Source organism: Oncorhynchus mykiss, chromosome 27 (assembly GCF_057628025.1).
Source record: "Oncorhynchus mykiss isolate SJ-2025 chromosome 27, ASM5762802v1, whole genome shotgun sequence".
Classification (NCBI taxonomy): Eukaryota; Metazoa; Chordata; class Actinopteri; order Salmoniformes; family Salmonidae; genus Oncorhynchus; species Oncorhynchus mykiss.
The window spans coordinates 48,085,001-48,108,803 of NC_143048.1; the positions used below are offsets into that span (position 1 = coordinate 48,085,001).

Consider the following 23,803-nt stretch of genomic DNA (forward strand, 5'->3'; position numbering starts at 1 on the left):
ATTGTATAGTATCCTACAGCAGTAGATTGATATTGTATAGTAACCTACAGCAGTAGATTGATATTGTATAGTAACCTACAGCAGTAGATTGATATTGTAGCTGTATAGTATCCTACAGCAGTAGATTAATATTGTATAGTAACCTACAGCAGTAGATTGATATTGTATAGTAACCTACAGCAGTAGATTGATATTGTATAGTATCCTACAGCAGTAGATTGATATTGTATAGTAACCTACAGCAGTAGATTGATATTGTATAGTATCCTACAGCAGTAGATTGATATTGTATAGTAACCTACAGCAGTAGATTGATATTGTATAGTATCCTACAGCAGTAGATTGATATTGTATAGTATCCTACAGCAGTAGATTGATATTGTATAGTAACCTACAGCAGTAGATTGATATTGTATATAGTATCCTACAGCAGTAGATTGATATTGTATAGTATCCTACAGCAGTAGATTGATATTGTATAGTAACCTACAGCAGTAGATTGATATTGTATAGTAACCTACAGCAGTAGATTGATATTGTATAGTATCCTACAGCAGTAGATTGATATTGTATATAGTATCCTACAGCAGTAGATTGATATTGTATAGTAACCTACAGCAGTAGATTGATATTGTATATAGTATCCTACAGCAGTAGATTGATATTGTATAGTATCCTACAGCAGTAGATTGATATTGTATAGTAACCTACAGCAGTAGATTGATATTGTATAGTATCCTACAGCAGTAGATTGATATTGTATAGTAACCTACAGCAGTAGATTGATATTGTATAGTAACCTACAGCAGTAGATTGATATTGTATAGTAACCTACAGCAGTAGATTGATATTGTATAGTATCCTACAGCAGTAGATTGATATTGTATAGTAACCTACAGCAGTAGATTGATATTGTATAGTAACCTACAGCAGTAGATTGATATTGTATAGTAACCTACAGCAGTAGATTGATATTGTATAGTATCCTACAGCAGTAGATTGATATTGTATAGTAACCTACAGCAGTAGATTGATATTGTATAGTATCCTACAGCAGTAGATTGATATTGTAGCTGTATAGTAACCTACAGCAGTAGATTGATATTGTATAGTATCCTACAGCAGTAGATTGATATTGTAGCTGTATAGTATCCTACAGCAGTAGATTGATATTGTATAGTAACCTACAGCAGTAGATTGATATTGTATATAGTAACCTACAGCAGTAGATTGATATTGTATAGTAACCTACAGCAGTAGATTGATATTGTATAGTATCCTACAGCAGTAGATTGATATTGTAGCTGTATAGTAACCTACAGCAGTAGATTGATATTGTATAGTAACATACAGCAGTAGATTGATATTGTAGCTGTATAGTAACCTACAGCAGTAGATTGATATTGTATAGTATCCTACAGCAGTAGATTGATATTGTAGCTGTATAGTATCCTACAGCAGTAGATTGATATTGTAGCTGTATAGTAACCTACAGCAGTAGATTGATATTGTATAGTATCCTACAGCAGTAGATTGATATTGTATAGTAACCTACAGCAGTAGATTGATATTGTATAGTATCCTACAGCAGTAGATTGATATTGTATAGTAACCTACAGCAGTAGATTGATATTGTAGCTGTATAGTATCCTACAGCAGTAGATTGATATTGTATAGTAACCTACAGCAGTAGATTGATATTGTATAGTATCCTACAGCAGTAGATTGATATTGTATAGTAACCTACAGCAGTAGATTGATATTGTATAGTAACCTACAGCAGTAGATTGATATTGTAGCTGTATAGTATCCTACAGCAGTAGATTGATATTGTATAGTAACCTACAGCAGTAGATTGATATTGTATAGTATCCTACAGCAGTAGATTGATATTGTAGCTGTATAGTATCCTACAGCAGTAGATTGATATTGTATTGTAACCTACAGCAGTAGATTGATATTGTATAGTATCCTACAGCAGTAGATTGATATTGTATAGTATCCTACAGCAGTAGATTGATATTGTATAGTAACCTACAGCAGTAGATTTATATTGTAGCTGTATAGTATCCTACAGCAGTAGATTGATATTGTATAGTAACCTACAGCAGTAGATTGATATTGTATAGTATCCTACAGCAGTAGATTGATATTGTATAGTAACCTACAGCAGTAGATTGATATTGTATAGTATCCTACAGCAGTAGATTGATATTGTAGCTGTATAGTAACCTACAGCAGTAGATTGATATTGTATAGTAACATACAGCAGTAGATTGATATTGTAGCTGTATAGTAACCTACAGCAGTAGATTGATATTGTATAGTATCCTACAGCAGTAGATTGATATTGTAGCTGTATAGTATCCTACAGCAGTAGATTGATATTGTAGCTGTATAGTAACCTACAGCAGTAGATTGATATTGTATAGTATCCTACAGCAGTAGATTGATATTGTATAGTAACCTACAGCAGTAGATTGATATTGTATAGTATCCTACAGCAGTAGATTGATATTGTATAGTAACCTACAGCAGTAGATTGATATTGTAGCTGTATAGTATCCTACAGCAGTAGATTGATATTGTATAGTAACCTACAGCAGTAGATTGATATTGTATAGTATCCTACAGCAGTAGATTGATATTGTATAGTAACCTACAGCAGTAGATTGATATTGTATAGTAACCTACAGCAGTAGATTGATATTGTAGCTGTATAGTATCCTACAGCAGTAGATTGATATTGTATAGTAACCTACAGCAGTAGATTGATATTGTATAGTATCCTACAGCAGTAGATTGATATTGTAGCTGTATAGTATCCTACAGCAGTAGATTGATATTGTATAGTATCCTACAGCAGTAGATTGATATTGTATTGTAACCTACAGCAGTAGATTGATATTGTATAGTATCCTACAGCAGTAGATTGATATTGTATAGTATCCTACAGCAGTAGATTGATATTGTATAGTAACCTACAGCAGTAGATTTATATTGTAGCTGTATAGTATCCTACAGCAGTAGATTGATATTGTATAGTAACCTACAGCAGTAGATTGATATTGTATAGTATCCTACAGCAGTAGATTGATATTGTATAGTAACCTACAGCAGTAGATTGATATTGTAGCTGTATAGTAACCTACAGCAGTAGATTGATATTGTATAGTAACCTACAGCAGTAGATTGATATTGTATATAGTAACCTACAGCAGTAGATTGATATTGTATAGTATCCTACAGCAGTAGATTGGTATTGTATAGTATCCTACAGCAGTAGATTGATATTGTATAGTAACCTACAGCAGTAGATTGATATTGTATAGTATCCTACAGCAGTATATTGATATTGTATAGTATCCTACAGCAGTAGATTGATATTGTATAGTAACCTACAGCAGTAGATTGATATTGTAGCTGTATAGTAACCTACAGCAGTAGATTGATATTGTATAGTAACCTACAGCAGTAGATTGATATTGTATAGTAACCTACAGCAGTAGATTGATATTGTATAGTAACCTACAGCAGTAGATTGATATTGTATAGTATCCTACAGCAGTATATTGATATTGTATAGTAACCTACAGCAGTAGATTGATATTGTATAGTATCCTACAGCAGTATATTGATATTGTATAGTATCCTACAGCAGTAGATTGATATTGTATAGTAACCTACAGCAGTAGATTGATATTGTAGCTGTATAGTAACCTACAGCAGTAGATTGATATTGTATAGTAACCTACAGCAGTAGATTGATATTGTATAGTAACCTACAGCAGTAGATTGACATTGTATAGTATCCTACAGCAGTAGATTGATATTGTATAGTAACCTACAGCAGTAGATTGATATTGTATAGTAACCTACAGCAGTAGATTGATATTGTATATAGTAACCTACAGCAGTAGATTGATATTGTATAGTAACCTACAGCAGTAGATTGATATTGTATAGTAACCTACAGCAGTAGATTGATATTGTATAGTATCCTACAGCAGTAGATTGATATTGTATAGTAACCTACAGCAGTAGATTGATATTGTATAGTAACCTACAGCAGTAGATTGATATTGTATAGTATCCTACAGCAGTAGATTGATATTGTATAGTAACCTACAGCAGTAGATTGATATTGTAGCTGTATAGTAACCTACAGCAGTAGATTGATATTGTATAGTAACCTACAGCAGTAGATTGATATTGTATAGTAACCTACAGCAGTAGATTGACATTGTATAGTATCCTACAGCAGTAGATTGATATTGTATAGTAACCTACAGCAGTAGATTGATATTGTATAGTAACCTACAGCAGTAGATTGATATTGTATATAGTAACCTACAGCAGTAGATTGATATTGTATAGTATCCTACAGCAGTAGATTGATATTGTATAGTAACCTACAGCAGTAGATTGATATTGTATAGTAACCTACAGCAGTAGATTGATATTGTATAGTATCCTACAGCAGTAGATTGATATTGTATAGTAACCTACAGCAGTAGATTGATATTGTATAGTATCCTACAGCAGTAGATTGATATTGTATAGTATCCTACAGCAGTAGATTGATATTGTAGCTGTATAGTATCCTACAGCAGTAGATTGATATTGTATAGTATCCTACAGCAGTAGATTGATATTGTATAGTAACCTACAGCAGTAGATTGATATTGTATAGTAACCTACAGCAGTAGATTGATATTGTATAGTAACCTACAGCAGTAGATTGATATTGTAGCTGTATAGTATCCTACAGCAGTAGATTGATATTGTATAGTAACCTACAGCAGTAGATTGATATTGTAGCTGTATAGTAACCTACAGCAGTAGATTGATATTGTATAGTAACCTACAGCAGTAGATTGATATTGTATAGTAACCTACAGCAGTAGATTGATATTGTATAGTATCCTACAGCAGTAGATTGATATTGTATAGTAACCTACAGCAGTAGATTGATATTGTATAGTATCCTACAGCAGTAGATTGATATTGTATAGTATCCTACAGCAGTAGATTGATATTGTATAGTAACCTACAGCAGTAGATTGATATTGTAGCTGTATAGTAACCTACAGCAGTAGATTGATATTGTATAGTAACCTACAGCAGTAGATTGATATTGTATAGTATCCTACAGCAGTAGATTGATATTGTATAGTAACCTACAGCAGTAGATTGATATTGTAGCTGTATAGTAACCTACAGCAGTAGATTGATATTGTATAGTAACCTACAACAGTAGATTGATATTGTAGCTGTATAGTAACCTACAGCAGTAGATTGATATTGTATAGTAACCTACAGCAGTAGATTGATATTGTATAGTAACCTACAGCAGTAGATTGATATTGTAGCTGTATAGTAACCTACAGCAGTAGATTGATATTGTATAGTAACCTACAGCAGTAGATTGATATTGTATAGTAACCTACAGCAGTAGATTGATATTGTAGCTGTATAGTAACCTACAGCAGTAGATTGATATTGTATAGTAACCTACAGCAGTAGATTGATATTGTATAGTAACCTACAGCAGTAGATTGATATTGTATAGTATCCTACAGCAGTAGATTGATATTGTATAGTAACCTACAGCAGTAGATTGATATTGTATAGTAACCTACAGCAGTAGATTGATATTGTATAGTAACCTACAGCAGTAGATTGATATTGTATAGTAACCTACAGCAGTAGATTGATATTGTATAGTAACCTACAGCAGTAGATTGATATTGTATAGTAACCTACAGCAGTAGATTGATATTGTATAGTAACCTACAGCAGTAGATTGATATTGTATAGTAACCTACAGCAGTAGATTGATATTGTATAGTAACCTACAGCAGTAGATTGATATTGTATAGTAACCTACAGCAGTAGATTGATATTGTATAGTAACCTACAGCAGTAGATTGATATTGTATAGTATCCTACAGCAGTAGATTGATATTGTATAGTAACCTACAGCAGTAGATTGATATTGTATAGTAACCTACAGCAGTAGATTGATATTGTATAGTAACCTACAGCAGTAGATTGATATTGTATAGTAACCTACAGCAGTAGATTGATATTGTATAGTAACCTACAGCAGTAGATTGATATTGTAGCTGTATAGTAACCTACAGCAGTAGATTGATATTGTATAGTAACCTACAGCAGTAGATTGATATTGTATAGTATCCTACAGCAGTAGATTGATATTGTATAGTAACCTACAGCAGTAGATTGATATTGTATAGTAACCTACAGCAGTAGATTGATATTGTAGCTGTATAGTAACCTACAGCAGTAGATTGATATTGTATAGTATCCTACAGCAGTAGATTGATATTGTAGCTGTATAGTAACCTACAGCAGTAGATTGATATTGTATAGTAACCTACAGCAGTAGATTGATATTGTATAGTAACCTACAGCAGTAGATTGATATTGTAGCTGTATAGTATCCTACAGCAGTAGATTGATATTGTATAGTAACCTACAGCAGTAGATTGATATTGTATAGTAACCTACAGCAGTAGATTGATATTGTAGCTGTATAGTAACCTACAGCAGTAGATTGATATTGTATAGTAACCTACAGCAGTAGATTGATATTGTAGCTGTATAGTAACCTACAGCAGTAGATTGATATTGTATAGTAACCTACAGCAGTAGATTGATATTGTATAGTAACCTACAGCAGTAGATTGATATTGTATAGTAACCTACAGCAGTAGATTGATATTGTAGCTGTATAGTAACCTACAGCAGTAGATTGATATTGTATAGTAACCTACAGCAGTAGATTGATATTGTATATAGTAACCTACAGCAGTAGATTGATATTGTATAGTATCCTAAAGCAGTAGATTGATATTGTATATAGTAACCTACAGCAGTAGATTGATATTGTATAGTAACCTACAGCAGTAGATTGATATTGTAGCTGTATAGTAACCTACAGCAGTAGATTGATATTGTATAGTAACCTACAGCAGTAGATTGATATTGTATAGTAACCTACAGCAGTAGATTGATATTGTAGCTGTATAGTAACCTACAGCAGTAGATTGATATTGTATAGTATCCTACAGCAGTAGATTGATATTGTATAGTAACCTACAGCAGTAGATTGATATTGTATAGTAACCTACAGCAGTAGATTGATATTGTATAGTATCCTACAGCAGTAGATTGATATTGTATAGTAACCTACAGCAGTAGATTGATATTGTATAGTAACCTACAGCAGTAGATTGATATTGTAGCTGTATAGTAACCTACAGCAGTAGATTGATATTGTATAGTAACCTACAGCAGTAGATTGATATTGTAGCTGTATAGTAACCTACAGCAGTAGATTGATATTGTATAGTAACCTACAGCAGTAGATTGATATTGTAGCTGTATAGTAACCTACAGCAGTAGATTGATATTGTATAGTAACCTACAGCAGTAGATTGATATTGTATAGTAACCTACAGCAGTAGATTGATATTGTATAGTAACCTACAGCAGTAGATTAATATTGTAGCTGTATAGTAACCTACAGCAGTAGATTGATATTGTATAGTAACCTACAGCAGTAGATTGATATTGTATATAGTAACCTACAGCAGTAGATTGATATTGTATAGTATCCTACAGCAGTAGATTGATATTGTATATAGTAACCTACAGCAGTAGATTGATATTGTATAGTAACCTACAGCAGTAGATTGATATTGTAGCTGTATAGTAACCTACAGCAGTAGATTGATATTGTATAGTAACCTACAGCAGTAGATTGATATTGTATAGTAACCTACAGCAGTAGATTGATATTGTAGCTGTATAGTAACCTACAGCAGTAGATTGATATTGTATAGTATCCTACAGCAGTAGATTGATATTGTATAGTAACCTACAGCAGTAGATTGATATTGTATATAGTAACCTACAGCAGTAGATTGATATTGTATAGTATCCTACAGCAGTAGATTGATATTGTATAGTAACCTACAGCAGTAGATTGATATTGTATAGTAACCTACAGCAGTAGATTGATATTGTAGCTGTATAGTAACCTACAGCAGTAGATTGATATTGTATAGTAACCTACAGCAGTAGATTGATATTGTAGCTGTATAGTAACCTACAGCAGTAGATTGATATTGTATAGTAACCTACAGCAGTAGATTGATATTGTATAGTAACCTACAGCAGTAGATTGATATTGTATAGTATCCTACAGCAGTAGATTGATATTGTATAGTATCCTACAGCAGTAGATTGATATTGTAGCTGTATAGTAACCTACAGCAGTAGATTGATATTGTATAGTAACCTACAGCAGTAGATTGATATTGTATATAGTAACCTACAGCAGTAGATTGATATTGTATAGTAACCTACAGCAGTAGATTGATATTGTATAGTATCCTACAGCAGTAGATTGATATTGTATAGTAACCTACAGCAGTAGATTGATATTGTATAGTATCCTACAGCAGTAGATTTATATTGTAGCTGTATAGTATCCTACAGCAGTAGATTGATATTGTATAGTAACCTACAGCAGTAGATTGATATTGTATAGTATCCTACAGCAGTAGATTGATATTGTATAGTAACCTACAGCAGTAGATTGATATTGTATAGTAACCTACAGCAGTAGATTGATATTGTATAGTATCCTACAGCAGTAGATTAATATTGTATAGTAACCTACAGCAGTAGATTGATATTGTATAGTAACCTACAGCAGTAGATTGATATTGTATAGTAACCTACAGCAGTAGATTGATATTGTATAGTAACCTACAGCAGTAGATTGATATTGTATATAGTAACCTACAGCAGTAGATTGATATTGTATAGTAACCTACAGCAGTAGATTGATATTGTAGCTGTACTGAACATCATCATTTGTCATTACCTTGAACAGCCTTTCTGTGCTGGGTATTCTGCCTGTGACGTAACACAGGTAATCAAATGGCTACCCAGACTATCTGCATCCCCACCCCACCAACCCCTCTGTTTACGCTGCTGCTACTCTCTGTTTATCATATATGCATAGTCACTTTAACTATACATCCATGTACATACTACCTCAATCAGCCTGACTAACAGGTGTCTGTATATATCTACATGTACATACTACCTCAATCAGCCTGACTAACAGGTGTCTGTATATACCTACATGTACATACTACCTTCATCAGCCTGACTAACAGGTGTCTGTATATATCTACATGTACATACTACCTCAATCAGCCTGACTAACAGGTGTCTGTATATACCTACATGTACATACTACCTCAATCAGCCTGACTAACAGGTGTCTGTATATACCTACATGTACATACTACCTCAATCAGCCTGACTAACAGGTGTCTGTATATACCTACATGTACATACTACCTCAATCAGCCTGACTAACAGGTGTCTGTATATACCTACATGTACATACTACCTCAATCAGCCTGACTAACAGGTGTCTGTATATACCTACATGTACATACTACCTCAATCAGCCTGACTAACAGGTGTCTGTATATACCTACATGTACATACTACCTCAATCAGCCTGACTAACAGGTGTCTGTATATACCTACATGTACATACTACCTCAATCAGCCTGACTAACAGGTGTCTGTATATACCTACATGTACATACTACCTCAATCAGCCTGACTAACAGGTGTCTCTGTATGTAGCCTCGCTACTTTTATATCCTCTCTACTGTATATAGCCTCTCTACTGTATATATCCTCTCTACTGTATATAGCCTCTCTACTGTACATAGCCTGTCTACTGTATATAGCCTCTCTACTGTATATAGCCTCTACTGTATATAACGTCTCTACTGTATATAGCCTCTCTACTGTATAGAGCCTCTCTACTGTATATATCCTCTCTACTGTATATAGCCTCTCTACTGTATATAGCCTCTCTACTGTATATAGCCTGTCTACTGTATATAGCCTCTCTACTGTATATAGCCTCTACTGTATATAACCTCTCTACTGTATATAGCCTCTCTACTGTATATAGCCTGTCTACTGTATATAGCCTCTCTACTGTATATAGCCTCTACTGTATATAACCTCTCTACTGTATATAGCCTCTCTACTGTATATAGCCTCTCTACTGTATATAGCCTCTCTACTGTATATAACCTCTCTACTGTATATAGCCTCTCTACTGTATATAGCCTCTCTACTGTATATAACCTCTCTACTGTATATAGCCTCTCTACTGTATATAACCTCTCTACTGTATATAGCCTCTCTACTGTATATAGCCTCTCTACTGTATATAGCCTCTCTACTATAGCCTCTCTACTGTATATAACCTCTACTGTATATAACCTCTCTACTGTATATAGCCTCTCTACTGTATATAGCCTCTCTACTGTATATAGCCTCTCTACTGTATATAACCTCTCTACTGTATATAGCCTCTCTACTGTATATAGCCTCTCTACTGTATATAGCCTATCTACTGTATATAGCCTCTCTACTGTATATAACCTCTCTACTGTATATAACCTCTCTACTGTATATATCCTCTCTACTGTATATAACCTCTCTACTGTATATAGCCTCTCTACTGTATATAACCTCTCTACTGTATATAGCCTCTCTACTGTATATATCCTCTCTACTGTATATAACCTCTCTACTGTATATAGCCTGTATTTTTACTGTTGTTTTATTTCTTTACTTACCTATTGTTCACCTAATACATTTTTTGGACTAATGGTTAGAGCCTGTAAGTAAGCATTTCACTGTGAGGTCTACTACACCTGTTGTATTCAGCATTTCACTGTAAGGTCTACTACACCTGTTGTATTCAGGTGCAGGTGACAAATAAACTTTGATTTGATTTGATTGGTTGATCCTACGTCAGTCAGTGGAAGCCTTGTGGTCTTGGTCTCTCACGTCATCTCCTGTACGTGAGCTGTGACATCACTCCAGGCCACTTATTCCCTCTCCCCCTGGTGACACGTGTCCCTAGCTGTGTGTCCTGCCGTCCTAAAATAGGCCCTCTGTAACATAGAAATATAATCTAGAGAATGGGCCTCCCTATTCGAGTCAAATTGCCAGGGTTAGACGCTCTAAGCCCCTTCTATAGATTCTATTTCTATGCTCTGTAAGCCCAGGAACAGGCCTCCTGCAGTGGCTCAGCGCAGAGACCAGGGGGATTGAAGGTGTTATCCACTTAGCCTACTCCTCCCTCCCTCCCTCCTCCATTCCGTCTCCCTCCCTCCTCCTACTCCTCCATTCCTTCTCCCTCCTCCTCTTCCATTCCTTCTCCCTCCTCCTCCTCCTCCATTCCTTCTCCCTCCTCCTCCTCCTCCATTCCTTCTCCCTCCTCCTCTTCCATTCCTTCTCCCTCTCCTCCTCCTCCATTCCTTCCCCTTTCTCCTCCTCCATTCCTCCTCCTCTTCCATTCCTTCTCCCTCCTCCTCCTCCTCCTCCTCCTCCTCCATTCCCTCTCACTCCTTATCCTTCATTCCGTCTCCCTACCTCCTCCTCATCTTACATTCCTTCTCCCCCCTCCTCCTCCATTCTTTCTCCCTCCTCCTCCTCATTCCGTCTCCCTCCCTCCTCCTCATCTTACATTCCTTCTCCCCCCTCCTCCTCTATTCTTTCTCCCTCCTCCTCCTCCATTCCGTCTCCCTCCCTCCTCATCTTACATTCCTTCTCCCCCCTCCTCCTCCATTCTTTCTCCCTCCTCCTCCTCCATTCCGTCTCCCTCCCTCCTCCTCATCTTACATTCCTTCTCCCCCCTCCTCCTCCATTCTTTCTCCCTCCTCCTCCTCCATTCTGTCTCCCTCCCTCCTCCTCATCTTACATTCCTTCTCCCCCCTCCTCCTCTATTCTTTCTCCCTCCTCCTCCTCCATTCCGTCTCCCTACCTCCTCCTCATCTTACATTCCTTCTCCCCCCTCCTCCTCTATTCTTTCTCCCTCCTCCTCCTCCATTCCGTCTCCCTCCCTCCTCCTCATCTTACATTCCTTCTCCCCCCTCCTCCTCTATTCTTTCTCCCTCCTACTCTTCCATTCCGTTTCCCTCCCTCCCCCTCCTCCATTCCGTCTACCTCCCCCTCCTACTCTTCCATTCCGTCTACCTCCCTCCTCCTACTCCTCCATTCCTTCTCCCTCCTCCTACTCCTCCATTCCTTCTCCCTCTCCTCCTCCTCCATTCCTTCTCCCTTCTCCTCCTCCATTCCTTCTCCCTCCTCCTCCTCTTCCATTCCTTCTCCCTCTCCCTCCTCCTCCTCCTCCATTCCATCTCCCTCCCTCCTCCTCCATTCCGTCTCCCTCCCTCCTCCTCCTCCTCCATTCCGTCTCCCTCCCTCCTCCTCCTCCTCCATTCCGTCTCCCTCCCTCCTCCTCCATTTCTTCTCCCTCCTCCTCCATTCCTTCATCCTCCTCCTCCTCTATTCCGTCTCCCTCCCTCCTCCTCCTCCTCCTCTATTCTGTCTCCCTCCATTCCTTCTCTCTCCTCCTCCTCCTCCTCCTCCATTCCTTCATCCTCCTCCTCCTCCTCCTCCTCCATTCCTTCTCTCTCCTCCTCCTCCTCCTCCATTCCTTCTCTCTCCTCCTCCTCCTCCTCCATTCCTTCTCTCTCCTCCTCCTCCTCCTCCTCCATTCCGTCTCCCTCCCTCCTCCTCCTCCTCTATTCCGTCTCCCTCCCTCCTCCTCCATTTCTTCTCCCTCCTCCTCCTCCTCTATTCCGTCTCCCTCCCTCCTCCTCCTCCTCCTCTATTCTGTCTCCCTCCCTCCTCCATTCCTTCACCCTCCTCCTCCTCCATTCATTCATCCTCCTCCTCCTCCATTCCTACACCCTCCTCCTCCTCCATTCCTTCTCTCTCCTCCTCCTCCATTCCTACACCCTCCTCCTCCTCCATTCCTTCTCTCTCCTCCTCCTCCTCCTCCTCCATTCCTTCTCTCTCCTCCTCCCCCTCCTCCCTAATTCCTTCTCTCTCCTCCTCCATTCCTTCTCTCTCCTCCTCCTCCTCCTCCTCCTCCATTCCTTCTCTCTCCTCCTCCTCCTCCTCCTCCCTAATTCCTTCTCTCTCCTCCTCCATTCCTTCTCTCTCCTCCTCCTCCATTCATTCATCCTCCTCCTCCTCCATTCCTACACCCTCCTCCTCCTCCATTCCTTCTCTCTCCTCCTCCTCCATTCCTACACCCTCCTCCTCCTCCATTCCTTCTCTCTCCTCCTCCTCCTCCTCCTCCATTCCTTCTCTCTCCTCCTCCCCCTCCTCCCTAATTCCTTCTCTCTCCTCCTCCATTCCTTCTCTCTCCTCCTCCTCCTCCTCCTCCTCCATTCCTTCTCTCTCCTCCTCCTCCCCCTCCTCCCTAATTCCTTCTCTCTCCTCCTCCATTCCTTCTCTCTCCTCCTCCTCCATTCCTACACCCTCCTCCTCCTCCATTCCTTCTCTCTCCTCCTCCTCCATTCCTACACCCTCCTCCTCCTCCATTCCTTCTCTCTCCTCCTCCTCCTCCTCCTCCCTAATTCCTTCTCTCTCCTCCTCAATTCCTTCTCTCTCCTCCTCCTCCTCCTCCTCCCTAATTCCTTCTCTCTCCTCCTCAATTCCTTCTCTCTCCTCCTCCTCCATCATTTCTTTATTTTAAAAAAATGTAAGGGGTAGATCAGCTTTAATATTGTTGTAACCAAAAAAGTTTTAAACAAATCAAAATATATTTTAGATTATTCAAAGTAGGCACCCTTTACCTTGACAGCTTTGCAAACTCTTGGCATTCTCTCAACCAGCTTCACCTGGAATGTTTTTACAACAGTCTTGCAGGAGGTCCCACATATGCTGAGCACTTGTTGGCTGCATTTCCTTCACTCTGCGGTCCAACTCATCCCAAACCATCTCAACTGTGTTGAGGTTGGGTGATTGTTGAGGACAGGTCATCTGATGCAGCACCCCATCACTCTCCTTCTTGGTTGAATAGCCCTTACACATCCTGGAGGTGTGTTGGATCATTGTCCTGTTGAAAAACAAATGATAGTCCCACTAAGCGCAAACTAGATGGGATGGTGTATTGCTGCAGAATGCTATGGTAGCCATGCTAGTTAAGTTTGCCTTGAATTCTAAATAAATGCCAGACAGTGTCACCAGCAAAGCACCATCACACCTCCTCCTCCGTGCTTCACAGTGGGAACCACAAATGCGGAGATCGTCCGTTCACCTACTCTGCATCTCACAAAGACACGGCGGTTGGAACCAAAAATCTCCAATTTGGACTCCAGACCAAAGCACAGATTTTCACCAGTCTAATTTCCATTGCTCGTGTTTCTTGGCAAGCAAGTCTCTTCTTATTATTGATGTCCTTTAGTAGTGGTTTCTTTGCAGCAATTCAACCATGAAGGCCTGATCCACGCAGTCGTCTCTGAACAGTTGATGTTGAGATGTGTCTGTTAATTGAACTCTGAGAAGCATTTATTTAGGCTGCAATTTCTGATGCTGGTAACTCTAATGAACTTATCCTCTGCAGCAGAGGTAACTCTGGGTCTTCCTTTCCTGTGGCGGTCCTCATTAGAGACAGTTTCATCATAACTCTTGATGGTTTCTGCAACTGCACTGGAGGAATGCACTGACCTTCAAGTCTTAAAGTAATGATAGGCTGTCGTTTCTCTTTGCTTATTTGAGCTGTTCATGCCATAATATGGAATTGTTCTTTTACCAAATAGGGCTATCTTCTGTATACCCACCCCTATCTTGTCACAACACAACTGATTGGCTCAAACACATTAAGAAGAAAATAAATTCCACAAATTAACTTTTAACAAGGCACACCTGTTAATTGAAATGCATTCCAGGTGCTCTACCTCATGAAGCTGGTTGAGAGAATGCCAAGAGTGTGCAAAGCTGTCATGAATGCAAAGGGTGGCTACTTTGAAGAATCTCAAATATAAAATATATGTAGATTTGTTTAACACTTTTTTTGGTTACTACATGATTCCATATGTGTTATTTCATAGTTTTGATGTCTTCACTATTATTCTACAATATAGAATAATGAGTAGGTGTATCCAAACTTTCACACTGAATCTTTCAACTATCTTACCGGACCTGAAATGATTGGCTCCTTTTTGGAATCTTTCAGTGCAAGAATCAGTTCTTTAAAAACAATTTTCAGAAGTTCTGAGCTAACCCTCCTCATGTTGTTTGACACCGCATGGACTACGACGGCGTCAGCTCCCGGAATCTGTTGTAGAGCGGTCGGAAGCAGCCTTGTAATGTCCTCTACTCATGCTCCAGGAATCTGTCGTAGAGCGTTCGGAAGCAGCCTTGTAATGTCCTCTACTCATGCTCCAGGAATCTGTTGTAGAGCGGTCGGAAGCAGCCTTGTAATGTCCTCTACTCATGCTCCAGGAATCTGTCGTAGAGCGTTCGGAAGCAGCCTTGTAATGTCCTCTACTCATGCTCCAGGAATCTGTCGTAGAGCGGTCGGAAGCAGCCTTGTAATGTCCTCTACTCATGCTCCAGGAATCTGTTGTAGAGCGGTCGGAAGCAGCTTTGTAATGTCCTCTACTCATGCTCCAGGAATCTGTTGTAGAGCGGTCGGAAGCAGCCTTGTAATGTCCTCTACTCATGCTCCAGGATAGCACAGGGTTTTTTTTTGCCCCGGGAACCAAGATGTTTCTTACAATACAACTGCCGATGACAACAGCTAGTGCACAGCAACTGAGGCTAACCGAGTTGCGGGATCCAAAATCCAAAAGTATATGAATCAAGCTTGGCAAGGAAACACTGTGATAACATTTCAAAAACATTAAACCGAGCTCTCGTTCAGTGTTCAACATGCATCGTATCTAGTGCCCTACTCCTCTAGTGCCCTACTCCTCTAGGGTCTGTCCCTCTTATCTAGTGCCCTACTCCTCTAGGGTCTGTCCCTCTTATCTAGCGCCCTACTCCTCTAGGGTCTGTCACTCTTATCTAGTGCCCTACTCCTCTAGGGTCTGTCACTCTTATCTAGTGCCCTACTCCTCCAGGGTCTGTCCCTCTTATCTAGTGCCCTACTCCTCTAGGGGCTGTCCCTTTTATCTAGTGCCCTACTCCTCTAGTGCCCTACTCCTCTAGGGGCTGTCTCTCTTATCTAGTGCCCTACTCCTCTAGTGCCCTACTCCTCTAGGGGCTGTCCCTTTTATCTAGTGCCCTACTCCTCTAGTGCCCTACTCCTCTAGGGGCTGTCCCTTTTATCTAGTGCCCTACTCCTCTAGTGCCCTACTCCTCTAGGGGCTGTCTCTCTTATCTAGTGCCCTACTCCTCTAGTGCCCTACTCCTCTAGTGCCCTACTCCTCTAGGGTCTGTCCCTCTTATCTAGTGCCCTACTCCTCTAGGGTCTGTCCCTCTTATCTAGCGCCCTACTCCTCTAGGGTCTGTCACTCTTATCTAGTGCCCTACTCCTCTAGGGTCTGTCACTCTTATCTAGTGCCCTACTCCTCCAGGGTCTGTCCCTCTTATATAGTGCCCTACTCCTCTAGGGGCTGTCCCTTTTATCTAGTGCCCTACTCCTCTAGTGCCCTACTCCTCTAGGGTATGTCACTCTTATCTAGCGCCCTACTCCTCTAGGGTCTGTCCCTCTTATCTAGTGCCCTACTCCTCTAGGGTGTGTCACTCTTATGTAGTGCCCTACTCCTCTAGGGTCTGTCACTCTTATCTAGTGCCCTACTCCTCTAGGGGCTGTCTCTCTTATCTAGTGCCCTACTCCTCTAGTGCCCTAATCCTCTAGTGCCCTACTCCTCTAGGGTCTGTCCCTCTTATCTAGCGCCCTACTCCTCCAGAGTCTGTCCCTCTTATCTAGTGCCCTACTCCTCTAGGGTCTGTCCCTCTTATCTAGTGCCCTACTCCTCTAGTGGCTTACACTCTTATCTAGTGCCCTACTCCTCTAGGGTGTGTCCCTCTTATCTAGTGCCCTACTCCTCTAGGGGCTTACACTCTTATCTAGTTCCCTACTCCTCTAGTGCCCTACTCCTCTAGGGTCTGTCCCTCTTATCTAGTGCCCTACTCCTCTAGGGGCTGTCCCTCTTATCTAGTGCCCTACTCCTCTAGTGCCCTACTCCTCTAGGGTATGTCACTCTTATCTAGCGCCCTACTCCTCTAGGGTCTGTCCCTCTTATCTAGTGCCCTACTCCTGTAGGGTGTGTCACTCTTATGTAGTGCCCTACTCCTCTAGGGTCTGTCACTCTTATCTAGTGCCATACTCCTCTAGGGGCTGTCTCTCTTATCTAGTGCCCTACTCCTCTAGTGCCCTAATCCTCTAGTGCCCTACTCCTCTAGGGTCTGTCCCTCTTATCTAGCGCCCTACTCCTCCAGGGTCTGTCCCTCTTATCTAGTGCCCTACTCCTCTAGGGTCTGTCCCTCTTATCTAGTGCCCTACTCCTCTAGTGGCTTACACTCTTATCTAGTGCCCTACTCCTCTAGGGTGTGTCCCTCTTATCTAGTGCCCTACTCCTCTAGGGGCTTACACTCTTATCTAGTGCCCTACTCCTCTAGTGCCCTACTCCTCTAGGGTCTGTCACTCTTATCTAGTGCCCTACTCCTCTAGGGTCTGTCCCTCTTATCTAGTGCCCTACTCCTCTAGGGGCTGTCCCTCTTATCTAGTGCCCTACTCATCTAGGGTCTGTCCCTCTTATCTAGTGCCCTACTCCTCTAGTGCCCTACTCCTCTAGGGTCTGTCCTTCTTATCTAGTGCCCTACTCTTCTAGGGTCTGTCCCTCTTATCTAGCGCCCTACTCCTCTAGTGCCCTACTCCTCTAGGGTCTGTCCCTCTTATCTAGCGCCCTACTCCTCTAGGGTCTGTCCCTCTTATCTAGTGCCCTACTCCTCCAGGGTCTGTCCCTCTTATCTAGTGCCCTACTCCTCTAGTGCCCTACTCCTCTAGGGTCTGTCACTCTTATCTAGTGCCCTACTCCTCTAGGGTCTGTCACTCTAATCTAGTGCCCTACTCCTCTAGGGTCTGTCCCTCTTATCTAGTGCCCTACTCCTCTAGGGTCTGTCCCTCTTATCTAGTGCCCTACTCCTCTAGTGCCCTACTCCTCTAGGGGCTGTCCCTCTTATCTAGTACCCTACTCCTCTAGGGTCTGTCCCTCTTATCTAGTGCCCTACCCCTCTAGTGCCCTACTCCTCTAGGGTCTGTCCCTCTTATCTAGTGCCCTACTCCTCTAGGGTCTGTCCCTCTTATCTAGTGCCCTACTCCTCTAGGGTCTGTCCCTCTTATCTAGTGCCCTACTCCTCTAGTGCCCTACTCCTCTAGGGGCTGTCTCTCTTATCTAGTGCCCTACTCCTCTAGTGCCCTAATCCTCTAGTGCCCTACTCCTCTAGGGTCTGTCCCTCTTATCTAGCGCCCTACTCCTCCAGGGTCTGTCCCTCTTATCTAGTGCCCTACTCCTCTAGGGTCTGTCCCTCTTATCTAGTGCCCTACTCCTCTAGTGGCTTACACTCTTATCTAGTGCCCTACTCCTCTAGCGTGTGTCCCTCTTATCTAGTGCCCTACTCCTCTAGGGGCTTACACTCTTATCTAGTGCCCTACTCCTCTAGGGTCTGTCCCTCTTATCTAGTGCCCTACTCATCTAGGGGCTTACACTCTTATCTAGTGCCCTACTCCTCTAGTGCCCTACTCCTCTAGGGTCTGTCACTCTTATCTAGTGCCCTACTCCTCTAGGGTCTGTCCCTCTTATCTAGTGCCCTACTCCTCTAGGGGCTGTCCCTCTTATCTAGTGCCCTACTCATCTAGGGTCTGTCCCTCTTATCTAGTGCCCTACTCCTCTAGTGCCCTACTCCTCTAGGGTCTGTCCCTCTTATCTAGTGCCCTACTCCTCTAGTGCCCTACTCCTCTAGGGTCTGTCCTTCTTATCTAGTGCCCTACTCCTCTAGGGTCTGTCCCTCTTATCTAGTGCCCTACTCCTCCAGGGTCTGTCCCTCTTATCTAGTGCCCTACTCCTCTAGTGCCCTACTCCTCTAGGGTCTGTCACTCTTATCTAGTGCCCTACTCCTCTAGGGTCTGTCACTCTAATCTAGTGCCCTACTCCTCTAGGGTCTGTCACTCTTATCTAGTGCCCTACTCCTCCAGGGTCTGTTCCTCTTATCTAGTGCCCTACTCCTCTAGTGCCCTACTCCTCTAGGGTCTGTCCCTCTTATCTAGGGCCCTACTCCTCTAGGGTCTGTCCCTCTTATCTAGTGCCCTACTCCTCTAGGGTCTGTCCCTCTTATCTAGTACCCTACTCCTCTAGGGGCTGTCCCTCTTATCTAGCGCCCTACTCCTCTAGTGCCCTACTCCTCTAGTGCCCTACTCCTCTAGGGTCTGTCCCTCTTATCTAGTGCCCTACTCCTCCAGGGTCTGTCCCTCTTATCTAGTGCCCTACTCCTCTAGGGTCTGTCCCTCTTATCTAGTGCCCTACTCCTCTAGGGTCTGTCCCTCTTATCTAGTGCCCTACTCCTCTAGTGCCCTACTCCTCTAGGGGCTGTCCCTCTTATCTAGTGCCCTACTCCTCTAGGGTCTGTCCCTCTTATCTAGTGCCCTACTCCTCTAGTGCCCTACTCCTCTAGTGCCCTACTCCTCTAGTGCCCTACTCCTCTAGGGTCTGTCCGTCTTATCTAGCGCCCTACTCCCCCAGGGTTTGTCCCTGTTATCTAGTGCCCTTCCCCTCTAGGGTCTGTCACTCTTATCTAGTGCCCTACTCCTCTAGGGTCTGTCACTCTTATCTAGTGCCCTACTACTACTATTCTATTCGGCTCGTTAGATTATTACAACTAATTAGCAACAGAATCCGTAATTAAACACATTAAAATGCATATTGTGTTAAGTTTGTTCCTAATAGAACAAAAACACACGATATCATGACTAATGGTTGTCTTTCTAAGATGGTGTGTTAAAGTACAGAAGGCCAAAATCATAGAAAAACAGAGATTGTAACCAAGCTCAAGATAATCAAGTCTTACTAAAGCCTGACTTTATTCATTAGCTATTGTGTGTTGCACAACACTCAGTCTTTCCTGTTTCTCTCTCTCTCTCTCTCTCTCTCTCTCTCTCTCTCTCTCTCTCTCTCTCTCTCTCTCTCTCTCTCTCCTCTGTAGAGTCGAGTTCGGCTGTCCTTCAAGAGGCGTCCGCCCACACGGCAGCACCGGCAGTCGTGTGTCGAGGAGGGCGTAGTCTCCGAGGGAGGGGTTGTGTCCCAAGGTAACCAAGACGTCCCCCAGGTGAACGGGGCCGAGGACCAGGTGGATCAGGTGTTTGAGCAGACAGGGGAGGGCGGGGAGAGGGGCGAGGAGACCCAGGGAAGCCCCCCGTCTCACCCAGACACTCTGACAGAGACTGGAGACAATGACAGGGACAGAGAACAGGCCAAAGAGGACAACGTTCTGGAGGAGGAGACAGGAGAGGCAGCCCCAGCCACCCAGGATGGGAAGAAGGAAGCTGGGGAACAGGCGCTAGGTGAGCCCCAAGCTTCAGATTCTCTGGAGGCCATAGAGGAGGAGGAAGGGTCTTGTAGCTCTTATGGAACAAAAGGAGACAACACGCAAACAGACGAACAGGAGGATTCAGCTCAGCCTCGTGAGAGGGATGAAAACCTCTGAACAATGTTCATAAATCACTGTTGAAGAAATCATACAATCAGTCATTGCGTGAGTCCCACGTGGCACCCTACAGCTTAATAGTGCTCTACTTTTGACCAGAGACCTGGTTAAAAGTAGTGCACTATATAAGGAATAGGGGTGTCATTTGGGATGCATCCTCACTAATTATGAAACTAGCTTGTCTTCTAAGAACCCTCGTTGGACATTCTGTATCCTGCATAATCTTGGTTCCCAGAACTAAATCTGTCCTTGCTTCTTCACCTGTCACATTGAATTGTGTCTGTAGAGCAGTGTATGTAGACAATCCTCTGCATAGCTTTGTGTTCTATCAGATACTGTTGGAGGTGATACTTTCTTGTTTCTGCAGCAGTTTAAAGTAATAATTATCTTTATAGTATTTGGCCCAGGTGTCTCACCTCTCCTGGTTACCTCTCACCTCTCCTGGTTACCTCTCACCTCTCCTGGTTACCTGTCACCTCTCCTGGTTACCTCTTACCTCTCCTGGTTACCTCTCACCTCTCCTGGTTACCTCTCACCTCTCCTGGTCACCTCTCACCTCTCCTGGTTACCTCTCACCTCTCCTGGTTACCTCTCACCTCTCCTGGTTACCTCTCACCTCTCCTGGTTACCTCTCACCTCTCCTGGTTACCTGTCACCTCTCCTGGTTACCTCTCACCTCTCCTGGTTACCTCTCACCTCTCCTGGTTACCTCTCACCTCTCCTGGTTACCTCTCACCTCTCCTGGTTACCTCTCACCTCTCCTGGTCACCTCTCACCTCTCCTGGTTACCTCTCATCTCTCCTGGTTACCTCTCACCTCTCCTGGTTACCTCTCATCTCTCCTGGTCACCTCTCATCTCTCCTGGTCACCTGTCACCTCTCCCGGTCACCTGTCACCTCTCCTGGTCACCTCTCAACTCTCCTGGTCACCTGTCACCTCTCCTGGTCACCTCTCCTGATCACCTCTCACCTCTCCTGGTCACCTCTCCTGGTCACTTCTCCTGGTCACCTCTCCTGGTCACCTCTCCTGGTCACCTGTCATCTCTCCTGGTCACCTCTCCTGGTCACCTCTCCTGGTCACCTCTCCTGGTCACCTGTCACCTCTCCTGGTCACCTCTGCTGGTCACCTCTCCTGGTCACCTCTCCTGGTCACCTCTCCTGGTCACCTCTCCTGGTCATCTCTCTCACCGGAGGACCAGGCAGCTTGTCAAGCTCTATGACACTAGAGCAGAGTGTGAATTATTGATAATATTGATCCTTTGACTGAGACTCTCTCCCGACAGCGAGACACATCAACCTCAGTGGAGACAGTCACCTATCTATCTGAGGCTGCTGTCAGAGGAAAAAGAGTAGGACATTTATTCGAAGGACAACTATGAAACATCATTTAATTTGATTTTATTTTTTATTGTTCACCTTTTTGGGGAAGCATGGCTTCATTTGGCTTCCATGAATACACAGATGTCTCTTTCCATGTGCGCAGCCTGCAGGTAGCCTACTCTTTTAAAGTGATTTGTTTGACAATCAGATAGTTGTGTTCATGCCATATTAAAATGTCATACTTTTTTTCTTTCTTTCTTTCTTTTTTTTTACCTTTACATGACATTAGAGCGTTTCCTGGTTTCCACAGAAACAGCTGTTGTCTTTACATGGCAATGATCATACAGACCAGCCGCAAGTCAATACGCAACACTCTGGTTGGAAGAAAAATAAACATTTTAAAGAAAAGTAAGTAAGAAAGAAAGAGAGAAAGAAAGAAAGAGAGAAAGAGAGAAAGAAAGAGAGAAAGAAAGAAAGAGAGAGAAAGAAAGAAAGAGAGAAAGAAAGAAAGAGAGAGAAAGAAAGAAAGAGAGAAAGAGAGAAAGAAAGAAAGAGAGAGAAAGAGAGAAAGAAAGAAAGAAAGAAAGAGAGAAAGAAAGAGAGAAAGAGAAAGAAAGAAAGAGAGAAAGAAAGAAAGAAAGAAAGAGAAAGAAAGAAAGAGAGAAAGAAAGAGAGAGAGAAAGAGAGAAAGAGAGAAAGAAAGAAAGAAAGAGAGAAAGAGAGAAAGAAAGAAAGAAAGAGAGAGAAAGAGAAAGAGAGAAAGAAAGAAAGAGAGAGAAAGAAAGAAAGAGAGAGAAAGAAAGAAAGAAAGAAAGAAAGAGAGAAAGAGAGAAAGAGAAAGAAAGAAAGAGAGAAAGAGAGAAAGAAAGAGAGAAAGAAAGAAAGAAAGAGAGAAAGAAAGAGAGAAAGAAAGAAAGAAAGAGAGAAAGAAAGAAAGTAAGAGAGAAAGAAAGAAAGAGAGAGAGAGAGAGAAAGAAAGAGAGAGAGAAAGAAAGAAAGAGAGAAAGAGAGAAAGAAAGAGAGAAAGAAAGAGAGAAAGAAAGAGAGAAAGAGAGAAAGAAAGAGAAAGAGAGAAAGAAAGATAGAGAGAAAGAGAGAAAGAAAGAAAGAGAGAGAGAAAGAAAGAGAGAAAGAAAGAGAGAAAGAAAGAATGAAAGAAAGAGAGAAAGAAAGAGAGAAAGAAAGAAAGAAAGAGAGAAAGAAAGAAAGTAAGAGAGAAAGAAAGAAAGAAAGAAAGAGAGAGAAAGAAAGAAAGTAAGAGAGAAAGAAAGAAAGAAAGAAAGAGAGAAAGAGAGAAAGAAAGAGAGAAAGAAAGAGAGAGAGAAAGAGAAAGAAAGATAGAGAGAAAGAAAGAGAGAAAGAAAGAAAGAGAGAAAGAGAAAGAAAGAAAGAGAGAAAGAAAGAAAGAGAGAGAGAAAGAAAGAAAGAGAGAAAGAGAAAGAAAGAAAGAGAGAAAGAAAGAAAGAGAGGAAGAAAGAGAGAAAGATAAAGGAAAAGGGCCTCTGGTTTTAGCTAGTCTTAATGTCTGGACTCCTTTTCTGTTCTGATGAATGGAATGTAAAAAACCAATAGAAAGATCTGGAAACAGTTAACATCCTGTGAAACACTGCGTTCCCCTGGTCATAACATCACCGCAACGATAGTGTTCAGAGGGACAGAGGATAGTGGAGGTGATGAATACTAAGGCTCTACGTCCCAAATGGCACCCTAATCCCCCTAGATAGTGCACTACATTTAGACCAGGACCCATAGGTCTCTGGTTAAAAGTAGTGCACTATATAGGGGAATTAGGGTGCCATTTGGTACGCAAACCTGTAAATACAATGGTATAAGGAGCTAACAGCCAACCACACAAACCATCTGACAAGCTAAATGAGAATAGTTTACAAACGTTC

At 41.9% G+C, this 23,803-nt stretch overlaps 1 protein-coding gene across 5 annotated transcripts in view; it reads left to right on the top strand.

Annotated features, from left to right (window-relative positions):
* Positions 1-22,154, top strand: part of zgc:153184 (capZ-interacting protein) — an 83,138-nt gene extending 60,984 nt beyond the window's left edge. For all 5 annotated transcript variants that reach the window (XM_036965300.2, XM_036965301.2, XM_090224037.1 and 2 more), the window contains one exon: positions 20,089-22,154. In XM_036965300.2, coding sequence (XP_036821195.2) covers positions 20,089-20,589 — 501 coding nt within the window. In that variant the 3' untranslated portion in view covers positions 20,590-22,154. The remainder of the gene's footprint in view (positions 1-20,088) is intronic.
* Positions 22,155-23,803: the final 1,649 nt, after the last annotated feature.